The 18,349-nt window shown below is 43.7% G+C and overlaps 2 protein-coding genes and 1 long non-coding RNA gene across 6 annotated transcripts; 2 read left to right on the top strand and 1 right to left on the bottom strand.

Annotated features, from left to right (window-relative positions):
- Positions 1-762: 762 nt before the first annotated feature.
- On the top strand, positions 763-3,213 carry LOC147206329 (uncharacterized). Its single transcript, XR_015100695.1, has 2 exons — positions 763-844; positions 1,651-3,213. It is a non-coding gene; the product is annotated as an uncharacterized LOC147206329 (long non-coding RNA).
- Positions 951-7,949, bottom strand: best1 (bestrophin 1). Its single transcript, XM_086109075.1, has 10 exons — positions 7,735-7,949; positions 7,374-7,642; positions 6,777-6,871; positions 5,463-5,696; positions 4,439-4,593; positions 4,279-4,356; positions 3,988-4,140; positions 3,835-3,915; positions 2,916-3,067; positions 951-2,327 (listed from the first exon to the last, which is right to left on the bottom strand). The coding sequence occupies exons 2-10, from the start codon at positions 7,523-7,525 to the stop codon at positions 1,277-1,279; spliced, it is 2,151 nt and encodes a 716-aa protein (XP_085965201.1). The 5' UTR covers positions 7,526-7,642; positions 7,735-7,949; the 3' UTR covers positions 951-1,276.
- A 36-nt stretch (positions 7,950-7,985) lies between these two features.
- Positions 7,986-18,277, top strand: rab3il1 (RAB3A interacting protein (rabin3)-like 1). 4 transcript variants are annotated; one of them, XM_086109076.1, is made up of 12 exons: positions 7,988-8,318; positions 8,568-8,824; positions 12,129-12,312; positions 12,411-12,506; positions 12,602-12,679; positions 14,173-14,385; positions 14,704-14,832; positions 14,921-15,033; positions 15,852-15,875; positions 16,207-16,306; positions 16,393-16,459; positions 16,548-18,277. In XM_086109076.1, exons 2-12 carry the CDS (start codon positions 8,646-8,648, stop codon positions 16,631-16,633), a joined length of 1,269 nt encoding a protein of 422 aa, XP_085965202.1. In that variant the 5' UTR covers positions 7,988-8,318; positions 8,568-8,645; the 3' UTR covers positions 16,634-18,277. The 4 variants fall into 4 exon arrangements, with proteins under 4 accessions (XP_085965204.1, XP_085965202.1, XP_085965203.1 ...); XM_086109078.1 differs by lacking the exon at positions 15,852-15,875 and having other exon boundaries at positions 7,986-8,318; positions 16,172-16,306; XM_086109077.1 differs by lacking the exon at positions 15,852-15,875 and having other exon boundaries at positions 7,991-8,318.
- Positions 18,278-18,349: the final 72 nt, after the last annotated feature.

The following is an 18,349-nucleotide window of genomic DNA, read 5'->3' as shown; positions in this document are numbered from 1 at the left end:
ATAGCTGTGCACGATAAACACGAAGTGGTCAATGTGGTTCAGAGCAAGCCAATGTATTGTTTTTTTTTTCTCTTTCATATCATGGCAGTACAAAAAGAATGCCGTTCTTGGTTTTCAGGGTGTTCCATTGTGGTGCCTCTCATGTCCAAGCAATCTATTTACGCTCTATTTTCCATTCCATATGTTTTTATGCATTGTTTACTTCTGACTGTAGCTTATTCGTGCTACTTTTAAAATATGTTTGATATTTGGAGTGTTTTTCTTTTAAATTGGCAGACTCTTTTGGCTTTTGGCAGTGCATTGTACGTATCCTCAAAATAAACGGACATCAATCACTGTAGCTTACTGAGTGAAACAAAATGTTCATCAAATCTTGAACGGTGCTATATAAATCGAAACTATTAAATGTTGCTCTTACTGTATGAAAATACAGCAATTGCATACAGTAAATTGTGCATATTTAGATTAGGACTGAACGTTTTACTGGACATTTAGAGGAAAAGTTTCGTTACAATACTCGTAGAAAGTGACGTTGGACACCACATGAATAGGAGTAGACAAGGAATTCATCTAAACATTTTTATTTGCGAATGTTTCGTGTTAAATTTGCCTATTTAAGCACCCTGTGCAGGAGGCTGTTTCCCCCCCCTAAAAGAGATTGAAGCTATTTATTCCATTCGTAAGGCAAATTGTATCCAGCAACTCGAGTTCTCTTTGGAACAGAAGTGACGTAATGTAAGGCACATCACTTCCGAGTGCACATCGGTTTGATACTTGGCGGAATAAGAGCAAGATTCCTATAAATACAGTACAGCGGTCAAGTTAACATGGTATAACCCAAGAGGTAAGGTGCGGCTTGCCACTGTTATTGCCAGTTGCCATTCATGCTACTAGAGCATCAGTCAAACGCCATCATGACTTGTGTCATTATTAAAACAAACAAAAACTACTTCGCATTTAATGTTTTAATTGGAAAAAACAAAAACAGGGCCATTCAAGGTGATGCAAAAAGGCATAGGAGCAACAATCTTAAGGCCCGGAAGTTTTAAATAATCCACATTTGGTCTTAGTGTTTCTTTCTTCACCATATGTTAACACTGAAATCTTTTAAGGTGCTTTGTGCCTCACAAGTGGGTTAATTGTTCTGGAAGCACTCACCAGGAAGTAGAGATTACTTGTTATACTTGTTGTTTATACACCTCCAGTTGAGTTTAACACTCGTACACAAAAAAATAGTTCTGTGTAGATTGGCACGTGACATACAAACGTCATTTTCCTAGTCCTGCTTCCTGCTTGTAGTTGCTTTGTTCCCGCTGCCATCTACAAGCACGCCCAGCAGGTCCCCTTCAGCTAATGAGATTCCGGAATCATTGGGGGAATTTTGCGGATGGGCTTCTTGCTGCGAAGGTGTCGAGCTGGGAGCGGTCAGTGTATTGAGCCCGCCGTTGCTCGTCTTAACATTGGCAGGGAAGTCACTATAGCTGCTAAGATTGCTGGTGTTGAGAAGATTTCCTGTTGTGCCAGCGCCATTGCTGCCTGTCACATGAATGCTGCTCGAGCTACTGTTGGGATTATTTGGATTTGCTGGTCCATGACGAGAGGGAGGAGTGAACGAGAATACCCTTTCCCCCCCGCTTCCTGTCGTTCTAGCGCTTAGGGGTCCTGCCTGACTGTCGGCGGATGGCAAGGTGTCCAGCGTCAGGCACGTGGCAGGTGGAGGCCGGCGGGACAGCAGGCCGTGCCCACGCCTGAGCTTTGATATGGGACAAAGCTCGGGCGGAGGGTCGGGGAAGGAGAAGGCCTGGGCGGCGGGCGCGTCGCCGTCCTCGCTCAGCCAGGGGAAAGCCGATGATGGTGGCGGGATGTGATTGGGAGTGTCGAGGGGCAGGAGCTGTGAGCCAACTGTCGGAGGAGCAAGAGAGCTGCAGCTGCGATCCCATTCGTTCTGAGGCCGCCGCGCAGGCCGAGGTCGGGCCACCGCCGGGGGAACGCAGTGGATGGGCGTCTGGGGGCAACTGTAGAAGCCTGCTCTCTCGTACAAGGGCAGGCCAGAGAATGCGTAATCCTGATCTCGCTCTGCGTTTGAGGGCTGGCGAGCTTGGTATGTGACCGACGGAACTTCTGGATGTAAATAAAGGGGGAAGCGACTCAGAGGGGCTCCGGGACGACGGCGCAGCAGCGAGACACGGGAAGAGCGAGGGAAGCTGGGAGACTGGACACCCAGGAAGCGACCCAGACCTCCCAACAGTGGGGTGGAGTAGTTGGCTTCCTCATTTTCTTTAATCTGCTCCAAATTGGACTGAAACTCCATCTCCTCTTTAGGAACACTGTCGAGTATCACAATGTCACCATAATTATGAAGCTGTTTTCAGAACAACTCCAGATCCATACATAGTCACCGCGCCTTGAGGTACAAGTTTAATTCGTTCCGTGACCATGTGACCGTGTCTGAAATCGTCTTTGTCTACAGAAATTAATAGAAATACGTTCAAGCACCCGTCCCACCACAAAAGCAAAAGTGTTTATTAAATCAGAGTAATTAATTAAATAGAGTGTAAAGAATGAAACAGTTTGCGTATCATGATTCATGCTGCAAACTAATTCATTATGCTGCTTTTCCCACAGGGAGGCAGTATTTAAACTGGGTTTGAATGTCACATGACCAAACTCAAAAAACACGTGAGCCATGACATTTGTAATGTGAGGCCTTGTGTATTTTCACGTCAATTTCAGTCGGGGCTTTGCTACATTAAGTGTCAGCCTACTTGGATGGCGGAAAACGGGTCAATTACTCTTCTTTATCCTTACACCACCAAATGCAGTATGAATCAGAATATTGTGTTTAGACTAGTAGGGGCTCGTAGAACATAATATTGGAAAGAAAATTTTTGACTTGACTTCCACATGACGCATACCTGATATCCAGAGCAGAACCCATGAATGACGGTTTGCAGTGATCGGCGCTGGCAGTCGTGTAGGGAGGCCGAGGCTCGGACTCATTCCAGTACATGTCCTTCTCAACCAGAGGGAGGCTGTCGTACATCTCATCCACAGACAACAAAGATACCTGAAACACAGTGAAACATGGCAAGTGTTGACAGTGACAAGCATCCTCTGGTTCTACTTCAAGTGAACCTGCGGCAGCCCATTTTTGAGGTACTGATGGGGAAACAGAGCAATATTGTAAAGTTTGATAAATATCTGCTGTTCCTATTTTTGCGGCTCGTCTTGTATTTGCCGAAACAATCCCTCTGGTTAACTTTAATGCAAGGCGCCATGATAGGAACGGATGTTACGTCAAAGCGACTGCACCCAAATCTACCCAGCGTCAGGTATTTATTTATTTTAACGAAAAGGATGTAAGCTGACGCATGTCATCAAGAGGCTGTGACACAGAGTCATTCAAACTGGCGTCCGCCAGTGACGATTAACGGACCTTCCATCGGTATCTGGAAAACGGCGAGACAGACCAAGATAATGCCACGTTTACATGAGAGACAGCCGGACCAAAGACGGGGCCAGGCTTTCCCAACCGGGCTTTCAACGCCGTTATGTCACGGCTCTGCTTCTTGCAGGCACCTATGGCTGCACGCATTAGCTGCCATTGCATCTCAACAAATAGGTTCTGCGAGCTACTACAAGCTAGCTTGAATACAACCAGTGTTACCAAAATGCCTTTGGTTATAGTTTTCTTGATAAACCTCATCTATTTTTCCTTCCGACCATTACAGCTCAGTGGTTCCGAGTTAAGGTATATATTACTTTACACTGGACCAATCCCTCACGTGAAAACGCTGTAATTTCCCCAGCACATAACATGGATAGAATCAAAACCTGTAAATTGCGATCGACGAGCCAGTTGGTCTCAAAGTCGTCATCGTCTTCGCCAAAAGGATTGATAAGTTGCTCAGCCACCTGAAAGCAGGACCGAATCAGATGTGCACCACTCATCATACAGACCGGATGACGTAATGTGCAGCATCACACCTTCAGCCACCCAACATAGAAGAAAAATTGCAGCAGCGTGAAGACGGGAAGATAGAAGTCCAGGTCATGACCGGGGTAGCCTTGGGCCGGATCCAGGAACTGTCGGCCAATGAGACAAGCCAGGAAGAAGCTGTAGACAGCCACTGTCGCTACCTAAAGCACCATCCACCAGTCAAGTAGGCACAGAATGTGATCAAGCTTCGAAGGTCTGCGAATTGAGCTTTGTAATGTCAAATGTGACACGCGGATGTGTCTGACACCTCATACTGCGGATGCAAACAGAAACAGAACCTGAGTATATACGAGAGGCAGGCTGATCCAGTCATATCCGTACAGCTTCATGCACTTTGCACGTAAACTGTTCAACTCCTAAATAGGGAAGAACAAAAAAATATGGCTGAGGAATATTTTCAAAGCTGTTGGTGCCCACTCTCTGGACAAACGCACATACAGTGAGAATGGCGGTGAGAGCCACGTCGTTGTTGATGCGACCCTCGGTCCGGGCCCGTAAAGCCAGACTGACAAACCACATGCAGGGAACCCAGAACTTGTTATGAGGGGACGGCAAGTCTTCCAGATGCCTCAGTTCCTCGGATGTCATCAGACCTGATGGGCACCAAAAATGCATGAAGACAGAAAATGACAAAACACACGGTACTAAGCTTCGATCAAACGAAATATAAAAAGAATACACCTGTGACCTGAACAAACTTCCTCATTTAATCCCGTTATCAGTTCCAGATCTCACAAAACCGCAAAGATAATACGCTGAGTGTCAACCATAATGGGATTGGCTGGAAACTAGTCCTTGGTGTACACCAGCTCTCCCTTAAAACAGTAATTGAAATTGGAACAACTTTAAAAAAATCAAGTATTGACATTTATGGCAACAATGTTGGTTGGCAACACAACGGCAACAAGTTTGTTATTTTTCCGCCAAAACAATTCACTGCGTTGTTTTTACTTGTACATTTACATTCGGGGACAATAAAAGGGATAATTAGCTCTCCAAACTCTTATTTCTTTGTTGTGAAATGCGTAAAAGCCATATTTCAGAACAGCAAAACTTAAAATATTTTGTTGAATTGCCCAACTTAAAATTGTATCAGTGTTTTGGGTTTTTTTGCCTTGAAATTTTTACTTGCTCCAACTTATTACTTTTACTGTGCAGTTGCTTAAAGCGGAACACCTCCACATACAATACGTGCTAATTGTTAGCCTGTCTATGGCGTTTTGCTTTGTTTGTTAGCAAGAGGTCACTAGACTTTCCCAAGGCAAAGCTATGTGCCTATTTTAAATACAGAACACATATTTATCTTTGTTTCAAGTTTAGGCTGACAATAAACCTCAAGTGGGAATGGCAACAAACAGCTTTGAAACGTAATAACCTTCAGGACTACTTTACATTATCAGTACACTAGGGGTGTACTTCCATCACGACACACAGTGTTCAGTGCATCCATTTGACAGCATACCTGCCTGCACCAGGTGTTCCATGGTGGGAAATCTCTTGTAGACGGCCGTGCTGACAGAACGGTAGATGAGCACACCGGAGAGGTTGGCGTACCGCATCAGAGTGCGACGGCTCAATCTGGCGGCCTCGTCTGCTCCCCGCACGTGACCTGCCACTAGTGATGCCAGTCGGTCGGGCCAGGGGACATTTTCAAACTGACCCCACCAGCGGGATACCACCAAGGTCACATAGAAACCTGCAAAGCAATGTTGAAGTTTGGGATTCTTCACTTTAAGGGTGCCTCAAGCTCAATATACTGTAAATATGTAGTACAGAAGCATACTTGCTGGCTTCAATGCTGGGAGTGAACTCCAAAATTATTTGATTCACACATACAAACCTTAATAATAAGCTTTAATAATTAGTTTTCAGTTAACATATACAGTGATCCCTCGCTATTTTGCGGTTCGTTTATCGCGGCTTCAGTGCATCGCGGATTTTTCAAACCTATTCATAAAAAAAAACCATATACATGGAGTACAGTCCTGTATATGTTGCTCTATGTGACTTGCTGTTCTTTTACTGACTTTCGCAGCTTCTCGCGGACCGTTTGCGGACTTAAAAAATAAAAATTACATGTTTACTGGTCGCCACTTCGCGGATTTTCGTTTATCGCGGGTGGTTTTGGTCCCCCATTAACCGCGATAAACGAATGATTACTGTACTCAAAATGGCGACTGTATTTTCATCTTGATGAGGCAACTCTCTCCCCGTCCTCCATTGCTGCTCACGTGACATAATATGGACACGTGCGTGGTCAACGCGTTGAAAATATGACACGGTGCATCCCTCAGGTGGCAATGTGAAGTTAAAGTCTCCCACAATGCCTCTCTATATTTACGTAAACTGTAAGTACGAGCGTTCCCGTTTCTTACCTGTCCATAATGTACAGTTATTTGTCAGCGCCTTTAAGAGTGCTATGGTGTTCGGAGAAAAGTGTTTTGTTGAATGAAAGTGTGTGAGCGTGTGTGTGTGTGTGTGGGGGGGGGGGGGGGTTCAATTGTTTCTCACTGCTGCTACCTGAAGGTGGTTAATTGCAACTGCTTTCGGTGGTTGAAAGGTTTTACTTTTTGAAATGCAGATGCCACCTTCAAGAATACGTCAATATATGCGACAAAGTAATGTGTTGTGATATTTAAAGAATAATTGTAGTCTGGAAGGATATTGGCAAAAGTAAAGTATCAGTGAAAAACGTGCAGGTTTTAGAATAATGTGTCACTGCCATCACTGGATTTAATGCAAAAGGTCATATTCAAAATAAATCAGTTGGACTCACCGAGAACAAAAGACACTGGGATGAGCGCTGCGTAGCGGTCACAGTACATGGAGAGCTTCTCAAAGAGTCTCTTCTGCTCAACATTTAACACAAACCTAGTGTGGAAAAGATCATATCAGTGAACATATTTTCAAATCTTCTCATGAAGCAAAACAAAAGTTCATGATCGTTTAAAATATACAGCGGAGCTTTGAGATTTGAGTACACCTGCTCTATGGATTAGCAAGCAATGACATTGTAGGACTGTACGTAAAGTAGTGCCCATTAGATGCTATCATTTATAAATTCAGAGAATGATGAAATATTCAATCGAATCCCTTTCAGATGTGAAAATGCACGAATGCAGGTGTCACCAACATGGCAAGCTACACCCCATGGACCACATGAGTAGTCTGTGGGTCTCTTTTAAAAATAGCTCACTTGTGATGGGACATTTGCAAAACGTGAAGATTGATAGAGATTTATAGTTAGAAAATGTTACCCCCAACCTCAACCCAGTTCCCCAAGAAGTAGCTCTCAAAAAAGCTGTTGAGGCCAGCACTAATGTATACAAATGATTATGCCATTTTTATAGAAGAAAGCCCCTTTTAGTGGTACCTATAAACAATGCTGAAGAAGTAGTAGAGTACGGTGAAGATGATGAGCTCCCTGTAGAGGAGCTTATAGATGCTGCCCCTCCAGCGCAGGAGCAGGTGGAAGAAAGTGCCGAGGCCTGCATCTGCCACCCTGCGGGAGTAGGTCACTGTCATTGCCGCTGCCGCTTCTTCTTAAAAGCCGACTTCCTCCTTTCGCATTGGCCTGACATGAAGGACGCCTCTGTTTGCCTCGTCAGATCGCAGAATCAGGAATCTGCTGTCAACCTGAATCTATACGGTGAGCGTTTGAAATAAAAATTGAATACTGGTTTGGTCACGTGAAACCAAATATGAACAAAAGGTCAACTTGGCTGCATACTCACCACTGGAAATGCAAACGTTTGGCCGTGACTGCAAGTGAGGAGGAGGCATACGGTCGGGCTCCGTCGAGCGAGAATGTTGGAGAAAAGAGAAGCGGGACCAGAAAAAGGAGAGCGTAGAGCTTCTACACCTCCGGTCACTTGATGTCTTAAGCTGTTTTGAGCAACAAAGCTGCATTGTGAGCTCCCGCAGGCTCTGTTAATCTCGACAAATCACACACAGCCGCACAACTGGTCGCTTCGATACATGTATCAATTTATGAAAGCTATTTAGAAAGCTTGGTTGCTCTCCAAATGAAAATCCGTCTTTTATAAGTTCATGTTTCCATGGAAATGGTTTCATTATTATCATGAAAAAGCGGGAGCGTGTTGAGACCTCTGACGGAAGAAATGTGCACAGTCGGGAGTAGTTGTGAGCCAGGAGGTGTTCGGTGTTAGCGATTATTAACCCTTGCTGTCTAACCAGAAAAGCCGCAGCAAGGGCGAAGTGCGGACAGAGTTCAATCGTCTAAACTCCTTGGTCACACTGATCTATCACATTTTGAATGACACTTCAAACAACTGGACACTTTGTTCCGTCTACTTTGGTGAGTGCGACTTACTTTGATGACGTTCTCTTAACATTTCATACCGCAGTGACCTCAGTTAGCGGAGAAAAAATCCCTTTGCTCCAGCGTTGAACACTTTGAACACTATTATTGTGTGCCGCCTTGAGGTGTGGTTGCACTTTTGAAAACATTTAAAGGTCATTTATATACAGTATATATACAATTATGTAGCGGATAGCATTTTTGTATGAAGTATTGTGCACTTCCTTCCTTCCTTTCTTTTCCAAGGGCCACCCTCACCAGCTCGGGATTGCTCATACGGCTTCTACAAGTGTAAAGACAAGTGAACCAAATTGACAAAGTAACATGGATGCTTTCGAGGGAATTCACAGTGTTCGGATTTCATCCTCTCCGCCACCCATGACCTCTTCCGGTCGGGCCTACGAAGTCCTGAAGTCAGGCAGGTCGGGAATAGCGGTGTATTCCTCTGCGGTGTTCTTTGGGACGCCATCCGAGGCTGAGGAGAAGGGCTGCGTGGTAGGAAGGTACGCCACCCCTAATCTTGATCATCATCATGCTGAACAAGTTGTTTTCTGCTATCTGGTAGCGATCCTAGTGGATGTATGTCATTCACATGGACAATGAGATTACAACTACCCATACTCTTTTGACAGCACGTTTGTTTCTTGAACATATAAACAGGCAACAGAAATTTGGTAGGAAGTAAAAGGGAAGTACAAAAAAAAATTAAAAAGAAGGAAAAAAAAGGAATTTTGCACAGTTTATGTGTTCAAAGGAAGTAAGATAAGAAGTAAAAAAAAAACTTCTAGACCTCGTCTTTGTTCTTTGTGTGTTTCAACTTGTTTAATGTTAATAAATAATAGATCAATCATGTAGAGTAGACTGTATCCCAAAAACAAAAAGAAAGAAAAAAGTCAACATAGAGACCTACTCAAATATCCAACTGCACTTACGCTTAATGTGTACTGTACATATGGTGACAACATACAGAGGGGTCAGGCGTTACGGAGGCACACACTCTAGCGCATTTATCACTACACTCTCATACTCCTAATCAATATTCTGTTACATTGCACTGAATCTAATAAGTTAAAAATTATAAAATTGAAGCAATTTACCAACTTCAGGCTGATTGCCATTTCTGAATAAAATTTGCTGTTGACCAGTGTAAGTGGGAATTGGAATCCTCCACGAAATTGCTTTTGAATACAGAGAGAGAACACAGAAACTCGTGTCTAACTTTGACAATTAAGATTCTGTGTTAGACATGAGTTATTGCAGTAAATACCTCACATCATATCATCGAACGTGAGCAGGCCTAAGAGCAATTTGAATGGATGATCAGAAGATGCTGTAATCTTCTGCCGTTGTTGCCAGTGACTGTACTGTATCCCAATCCGATTTAATACAACTTTCATTAAGAACACGCAAGCTTTTATGAGCTTGGTCTTGTAACAATTTAATATTATAATAGATAGAGTGGAAAAAAAGGAGGGAGGAATTCAAAGAAATAATTTGCTCCGGTAGCCAATGAGACGTTTCGGTCACGTGGACACATACCAGAACGTCAGCGACGAGAGTGGGTGCGCTGTCACGTGACTTGGAAGCCAAGCAGAAAGTGGACACAGATCGCGTGTCCGACGCTCGCTTCACAACTCACGAATAAACTCAAAGGGGGGGTCACCACTGGGAAAAGTGCAAAATAATCGCCCCTATATCTCCAAACGTGGTCAGTGTTGTGTGTTGCCTGCTGCACCCCCGCTTGCTTGATGACGTCGGCGTCCGCATTCCTTAACGTTGTGTGTTCGGCACTGATTTTAAACTGCCGGAGTTCGTCAAATTTCGACACTTTTAACAACGCAGCGAGCCGGAGGACGCAGGCGGCGGACAAACTGAATTGGCGGCTGGGTTTTCTCTTTTCTCTTTTGGACGCTGACGGGGTAAACGTGTCACTTTTTCTTGGAGGTGAAAACACCAAAATTGTAAGTCGTCTAGCTAGCTAAAAGTTTGACTGCTCGTAAACGCGAGACTGGCGATCGCTTCAACGTCATCATGTTGGGAATATTTAAATAGTCAGAAATTGATTTGTTGTTTCTGCTCCTTTCATTATAGTTGTTCGCGTTTATAACCATGCCATGCTACTAAAGTTGAAGTTACGTTGTTTTAACTGTTTATCACAACCAGATGTTTGAAGTCACGTGAGTTCACTTTACGCTGACACCACTCAAACTGTTGTTCTTGTACAAGTATTCATTCAACTTCTGGTGACTAATTAAAAGTAAAATAGTCTCTGAAATCGACTTTAGTACAACCTTAATGAATTTCCCTATCGGTATGTGCGTAAAATTTCAAACATTTACATTAGAGCAGCATAGATCTTGTAAAGACGATTCCAGTCAAATGATATTTTTGTTCTGAGATATGTTTGCGAATCTTTAAAACTAGTGAAAAAGCACACATTTCTGGCCATCGTTTTAATGCAAAGACAATACGGGCTGAGAAAAAATAATGGTGGTCAGATGATGTGTGGTTTGTTTTGGCACTCAAGCATACATAGATAAAAAACAATTGAGAAAATCGAGAATGAACAAACACTCCATAAGATGTTAAAATAAAAAGGAAGGAATAAATATGTTGCAGTTAAGTGGCATTCGTCATTTGTTAAATTCATGAAATTACAGAAGGAAGCGATGGAAAATATAAGCCATCATCGCTTGTCAGAGTAATATCACAACATCTAAAAAAATATCTGTGGCTTGACCAATTTATGCCACTTTTGGTGAAAATAAATAAGTATATCCAATACGTAAGTATAAGGAGTAGGAAGTACAGATGTTTTCAAGAATAAAAGTGAAAAGTCGTCAGAAAAATAAATACCGGTACTCAACGTATGGAGACCAGAAAAATCAGTACAGTAACAAAGTACTTGTCCATGCTGAACAATCCTCTTTTAGATTGAACAACAGTTTCAACACAGAAGCATTTGGCCACGGCAATGAACTGAGAGAACAACAGTTCCCTAGCCAGAAGAAAATGACTTATCAGTGAGACGAATGGCTCCAATTTTCTCTGGAGCATAAAGATTGGATTCTGTTATAATAGGAAAAGGTCACATGGTCTGATGAGTTCCAGGCGATGGATTTATTTGTCTTGGAGGTTGACGTGATTCAGCTGTTTTGTACAACTTGTACATGCCATAATAAGATATGAGCTTGGTTCAGTTGGCCACATTTAACAATGGTGCTGCACAAAGTGGATGTCAGCTGACGATGAAGATGGAGATGGAACTGAATGAGATGGAGTTGAGTATGTCACAATCCAGGGCCTCAAGCCAACAGTGTTGTTACCTCACATTCAGAACAATGTGAAAATGGACAAAAATAAATCTGATGACATGGCATAATTGAAACAATGGTGTTCAAATGTGGAACAAAATTAACAGCAGCACCGCATGTGACTTTTTCTTTTTGCTTCGTTTTGGAGCTGACTTTTTTCTTTTTAAATGAAAAAGTGAGAAAGTACCAGAGAGGCCAACAAAGAAAAAACCCCCAGCTGTCCTCGTGGCATATTCCTAGACAAAGCAGACTACTTACTGTTGTGGCTTGTTGAAACAATTCACAGAACGGTAGTTGTGGTGGAAGTAAATAAAACTGAGTTAACTGAGTATTTTTTTTACACTTCAAAGAATTTGAATTTATCTCCAAAATTAACACTTCAGCCCTCATTTGAATGTTTGCTTGTGTACAAATACAATGGGAAACTGTAGTGACGGGGAATCTGAGTTGGTAGAAAATGAACACGATCGGTTATGTTTATGATCCCGTATAGGTTGGTAGACCTGGATCCCGAGCCAGAGCCCAGATTGGAGGGAATAGGCCAGGCTGGGCCCACAATGGAAATAGACCAGGGCGTCCATTCCCGCCTGCGCAGCTCCTCGTTGCAAATACGAGAGAAAGAAATTCGTGAAAAGGGCTCAGAGATCCTCAGTGAACAGTTAGACGCTGCAAAAAAGGTGCTGACATTACTTTTAACACACACGCACAAACACTCTCAGTGCAGTGAAAAAGGAGAAGTGCCACAAGTGAACTCCTTTCTCCTCATCCTTTTCAGGAACTAAAACTAAAAGACAAGGAATGCGAGCGTCTGTCGCAGGTCAGGAATCAGCTGGAACAAGAACTGGAGGAGCTCACTGCCAGTCTCTTCGAGGTCAGCATCTCAAAGTTCCGCTCCTTCAAATTAATTGTACGCAAAAAAATAATTGTATGTGTGAAACAGCAGAATTGTTTCCATATTGACAACAGGAAGCTCACAGGATGGTGCGCGAGGCCAACGTCAAACAAGCGGGAGCGGAGAAACAACTAAAGGAGGCTCAGGGGAAGGTGTGTGATGTACTCGAACTCAACTTACAGTCGTCTGGGAAGCGCAACGACAGTCTAAATGAGGGGTGGGCAAGCCTTTATGATCAAGAGACACTTTAGATTTTTTTTCATTTTGTGTGGCGATCATGAGAAAAGATGGCCGTTCATGGAGTGAATGACGAAGGCCTTGTAAAAAAAGGCCACCGATGTTCAACTTGAGCAAAACGGTAGGTCGGCGTTAATCACAGTGCGATGTTTTTTAGTTGTGTATCCGTATACAGTAATTGTATATCCCTTTCGTAGTCATTTTTGTGCTTTATACATCTTTTTTTTTGGGAATAGGTTTAGAGGGTTTTTTTTTATCTGTGTCACAAACGCAAAAAAAATATTAGCATTGAAGCAAATTACAGAATAACTTTTTTTGCCGAGAACATTTTGTTTTTGGTGAAACCAACCTATATCCTACTGCAGGTGAGTCTTCAAAGAGAGACAAAATGTGCTAAAACATCAGGAACTCTGCTTTGAAAATGGCTGGCAGTGAATAAGTTGTAGTTTATCCATCCATCCATTTTCTGAACCGCTTCTCCTCACGTGGGTCGCCAGTGTGCTGGACCCTATACCAGCTATCTTCGGGCAGTAGGTGGGGTTCAATATGAACTGGTTGACAGCCAATCGCAGGGCACGCACCCAGAGAAAACCCACGCTGGCTGCAAACTCCACACAGGAAGGCCAGAACCCGGATTCGCACCCAGTATCAGGCGGATGTGCAACCCAGTCGCCCAACGCGCCGCCCTGTTGATAGTTTATTTTGCTCATATTTTTATTCAGGGTGAATCATAAAAACAGCGACATTAGTGCAACCAGGACTTGTGATCATATATGAATGCTCAGTGGGGCGGATTACAGAACGGTGCGGGCCGCATGGTTGAATGAACTAAGGTCGGCGCTGTTGGACAGTCTGCGGCTGGATGGATGCATGGCTTGAGCCGACGACGAGAAGAAAGGAGCGTCAGCGCAGAGCGCCGATGCGGATGTGGAACTGGGAGTCGCGGCTTGGAATTGAAGCGGATTTACTTGGGACAGAAGAGAGCCAACCTCTTTTTCGTTAATGGATGCTACAACTTCTTGTTGCTTTCAAGCTTAGCTTGTAGCAGACGCGTGCACATTGCAGCATGAAAGCTTTGATCCACTGGTGAAAAGGACACTTTGAGTCGCTCCTCTTTCATCTATAACTGCTTCAAACAACAAAGTGTATACAGGAAAGTGGTTGAGATTGTCTGGGTCGAATGTGTTGTCTCGTATTATTTTGTCATTTTATGTTAACTTTTCTTTTGATGGCGGCGCGAGCACCCGCAGCGGCTCCTCTTGTTGTATGTTGTGAGAGGGAAGAAATTTCATCTGTGCTGTATGTACAGCACATTTGACAATAAAGTTCTACTTGATACCTGATACCTTCATTCAGAACGCCTTGGAAAAGCCCATTTTCACATCTGCCTTTGGTGTCCGCCTGCCAGATTGACGTCCTTCAAGCGGAGGTGACGGCGCTCAAATCCCTGGTGTTAACCTCGACGCCGTCCGCTCCGAACCGGCAGCTGCATCCCCAGCTGAAGCTCCCAGTCGGCGGGCACACTCGCAACAAGAGCCTGAGCAGTGGTTCACTGTCCCCTCCTGGGAAACCAGAATCTCCGTCACTTCCTGTTCAGCCGGTCATCAAAGAGGACAGAGAGGTAAAGAATGTTTTGAGATCTTTTTTCCCCTCAAGTCTTCGTTTTTCTTCTCTTGAGCTTGTTTTCTTTCTTGTCACTTTTCTTTTTCTCTCAGTCTGCTGTTGCTGCTCTCCTCTAATTCACTGTCTGCTTTCTGGCCAGTCTTTCAGTATTATGGCCGAAGCAGGGAAAGGGGCTTGGGCCTGACGGTGAACAGGTAACTGGCTCCCCTCCGTCAAGCTCGGCCTCTTGGTTACGTTGACTTCCAGACTGACGCCAACGCCCTTTCACCGTGTCTTTGCTGACAAGATGAAGTGAGGGTCTGTCTTCTCTCCGCAGATGGACTCAGTTCTTTACGCAGAGTTCCTCATGTGGAAGGAGCATCCGAGTCTCGATCGCTCATCCGCCCTCATGAATCGCATCTACAGAGAAGACATCGCCCCCTGCCTCTCGTTTACACGATCCGAGGTCCGAATCAATCGGCTGTATAATACTTCTTTTTCTTTTTTTTTTGATTGCGGAGGTCTAATTAGTGCGGCTGCTTTTGTGCCCACAGCTGGCCCAGCTGGTGCAGAGCGCCGTGGAAAACAACTCTTTGACTATCGAGCCCGTGGCTATGTCAGCGTTACCAATGGTTAAAGCCTCAGCCATGGAATGCGGAGGACCGAAGTGAGTTGCTTTGCGTGCGTCACGACAGCCACACCGTCTTCCCTTTCACCAGTCGCTGCTCAACTTGGGCCAGCCGATACAAAATCTAAAGTGGAAGCTCTGAGGACAAAGGCATTGTGGGATGCTGGGCTAATTTGTTTTGACTTTGAAACCATTTTAAGCTTATTGTCACTGCACACAAGCGGCAGAATTCACTTAACCGCCCTGTCCAAGAGACATAACAAAAAAAGACAACGCCCACAGGAGACAGAAAAGAGATGTCTCGTGAGTTGCGGTTTTATTGCCCCCCCTTTTTATTTTAGGTGGATAAAAAAAGAAAACATAAGGGAGGAAGGACGCTCCAATAGAGAGGGGCTCAGTATGGGATTGTGGGAAAAAAAAAAACAACCCTTGCAACAGCCGCATAATGAAAAACATGACAAGTAAACTCAAAAGACTTGCTCATGTGGGGCGTTTGCGTTGAAGTTGGACCACGGCACACCATTGGAGTTTATCATTAACACAGTGATAAAGTCATAACTAGAGCGAATCGTGACCTCATTTTATTCCACGAATGCATGAACTAGTTCATTGGGTAACCTTTGTCATCTCCAAATATATGTTGGGACCGAAGTTTCATCTCTTCATGTTTCTTAACCGTTGAGGAAATGTACCATCCAATACGGTAGATTGCAATAATTCCAACTATGCATCTTTTAGCATTTGACTTCACGGGTTCCACTTGTCGAAATTCAAATTCTTAAAAAAGTCTGACGAGGGAATTCAATCAGTGGGCACTTTTCCAATCACTATCTCACTTCCACATCTTATGTTTCCAGTTACTTTAGGGCAGCAGTGGAGACGTAAGTCCACTCAGAAAGCACGTCGCTCTTTCACTCATCCGCATTTACTGCAGCATGAGATGACTCCTGTGCCGACGGCATGGGAAGGCCAATAAAAGCACCGAATGCATGCGTCTGACCTCTTCCCGTCAATTAACTCATTGCTCTTTCCTCGACTAACCCAACCTCTGATTGTGCACTTTTTGTTATTTTGGCTTCATTCTCAGCCAGAATGCGCTTTTTTTTTTTCCTAAAAATGTACAATCTATGTTCATTGTCTGCCGGAAAGACTCGACAGCATGTTTCTGTTATTGAAGCTGCAGTTCTTTGAAACGGTGCAATTTCCTGGCAGAAAATGTGCGCTCAGCGGCGTGTCGCGACTGTGCAGACATCGCATTAAACTCGGCGACAAGGGGAACTACTACTACATTTCCCCCTCCAGCCGAGCACGGGTAAGTGTACTTTGGTGTCTCTTTGTGCTTTTGTCATCGTCTGCTGCTGTTTCGATGATTCCAATGGCCTCGTTTTACCTTCCCAGATCACAGCCGTATGTAACTTTTTTACGTATATCCGCTACATCCAGCAAGGTCTGGTCAGGCATCGTGGTAAGTTCATTCACAAGTGACGTTTTTATGCATTCTTGTCTTTGGCCAAACGTAATATGAGATTGTTGACGTTTTGCCCCGTGTCCAGCGGAGCAGATGTTCTGGGAGGTGATGCGTCTCCGAAAGGAAATGAGTGTGGCCAAGCTGGGTTTTTACCTCACAGAGGAGAGTTAGAAGACCTGGCCGACCAGCGTGACACGTGAGGACCAGGACACGTCAGGCTTACAAAGCGGTAACTTATAAGAGGTCAACCAAGAAAACAGTTGTACTACCACAACAAGACAATGAAAGGCAAAGTCGATTTTAAGATACCGTATTTTACGGCTCATAAGGCGCATTATTTTTGTGACGCTTTGTATGTTAGTTTATTGTAATTGTTCCGTATGTTTAGTTGATCGATTTAGCGCTGTTATGCTAGGCTAAGATCAGACATGAGACACTGGGTAGCGCCGCGTGTCTCGCTCGCTTTTGTTTGTCATGCAACTACATGGGGGTTGCTTCGAGCAGAGGTGCGATCCTCCGACAGACCAAAAAAAAAAAAAAAAAGTTCAACATCGCATTGTGTTATTTATTTATCTCATGTTGAATGATATCTTGGTTGACAGTTCAACAGCTGTAAACAAATCAATGCACTGACCATTATCAACCTTTTTTTTAAAATTCAGTCCTGGCAGTTACTGGAAGCTGACTGGCCCATCTCAAAAGATCAGCTTACATTAGGCCTCGCGGCGTAGTAGCACTACATTTCCCATAATTCTAAGACACAAAGGCAGAAAGTAGTTCTCGTTCCGGTATGACGAAAACAAACGTCTGCGAGCGATTCGATGTTGGTGAGAGTGAGAACGCAATCATAAATGTGAAAGTGAGCAGGAAGGAATTTAACTTTACGGTTTACCTCTCGGTCCCACATCTCAGATGGTGACATTGGAAATGCGCAGCCAGAAACGCGCAGTTGACCGCGACATTAGGATGACCTTTGACCCGATTCTTAGACACAGAAGCAGGAAGTAGTCCTAGTTCCAGTATGTCAAAGTCATGTACTGTAGATGCCAACTCGCGATTAGATCTGGATGGGAATGACATTGTGAACGCAATGGGAGGAAATTTGCATGAAAGATGAACTGAAAAGCTGACATCCGTCCAAACATTACATTGTAAGGCGCACTGGCGATTTTTGAGAAAATGAAAAGGATTTTAAGTGCGCCTTATGGTCCGAAAAATACAATACTCGTGATATTTCCATGCCTAGTTTTTAATCTTGCTGATGAAGTCCCCACAATATTCTTAGTCCATACAATTTTAGTTCAGGCATTTGCGCTTGAAGACTTAGAGGAGTAAAACATAGAGCAGAATGTTATTACAAAACAAAATTAGCATACATACATTTAGGTATCAGTTTTACAAACAGCATTCATTGCCTTTTAGGTCCAATCACAACAACAGTTCAGCCATAACCGAGTTCCAAAATGTGTGTTGCCCTGCAGAGCTCAGCTCTAAAAACCTTAGTGAAGTTTTGCACGTCCAAAATCAACGTCATATACTGCATGAGCTATTCACAACAATGTATAAATGTCATCCATAAGCCATGGTATGTAATTTGCATTGGCTGTTTTACCTCATAGTATATATGTATTATTGTAGTTATTTTATTGTATTTTTTTTTAACAGTCCAACGGTATTATGAAGGTGAGAATGAAGAAACACGTAGGTGCGATAAGTGCAATCACCACTTCTAGGCCTCTAAAAGGCTTAGATTTGACGTCTTCAATGTCAGTGTAGTGATACCTGCCAACACTCCATTAAAGTCTGACAATGCCACACTCGTCCCATTTGTCATTTCCCTAAAATGCGTTTCTTCAGATGGTAACACCGAGATTATCTGTACCGGTA

This window comes from Hippocampus guttulatus, chromosome 4, assembly GCF_054856545.1.
Source record: "Hippocampus guttulatus isolate MCC_2025c chromosome 4, RoL_Hgut_1.0, whole genome shotgun sequence".
NCBI lineage: Eukaryota > Metazoa > Chordata > Actinopteri > Syngnathiformes > Syngnathidae > Hippocampus > Hippocampus guttulatus.
This window is presented reverse-complemented; position numbering and strand designations above follow the sequence as displayed.

Excerpts from the sequence above, each read along its gene's own strand:
- rab3il1 (XM_086109076.1), top strand. The coding sequence starts at position 8,646 with ATGGATGCTTTCGAGGGAATTCACAGTGTTCGGATTTCATCCTCTCCG. Across the intron at positions 12,507-12,601 it reads TCACTGCCAGTCTCTTCGAG|GAAGCTCACAGGATGGTGCG; the intron begins GTCAGCATCTCA and ends TATTGACAACAG. Across the intron at positions 16,307-16,392 it reads CCCCCTCCAGCCGAGCACGG|ATCACAGCCGTATGTAACTT; the intron begins GTAAGTGTACTT and ends TTACCTTCCCAG.
- best1 (XM_086109075.1), bottom strand. The coding sequence starts at position 7,525 with ATGACAGTGACCTACTCCCGCAGGGTGGCAGATGCAGGCCTCGGCACT. Across the intron at positions 4,357-4,438 it reads CTCTCACCGCCATTCTCACT|GAGTTGAACAGTTTACGTGC; the intron begins GTATGTGCGTTT and ends TTCCCTATTTAG. Across the intron at positions 3,068-3,834 it reads TCGTCGATCGCAATTTACAG|GTATCTTTGTTGTCTGTGGA; the intron begins GTTTTGATTCTA and ends ACTGTGTTTCAG.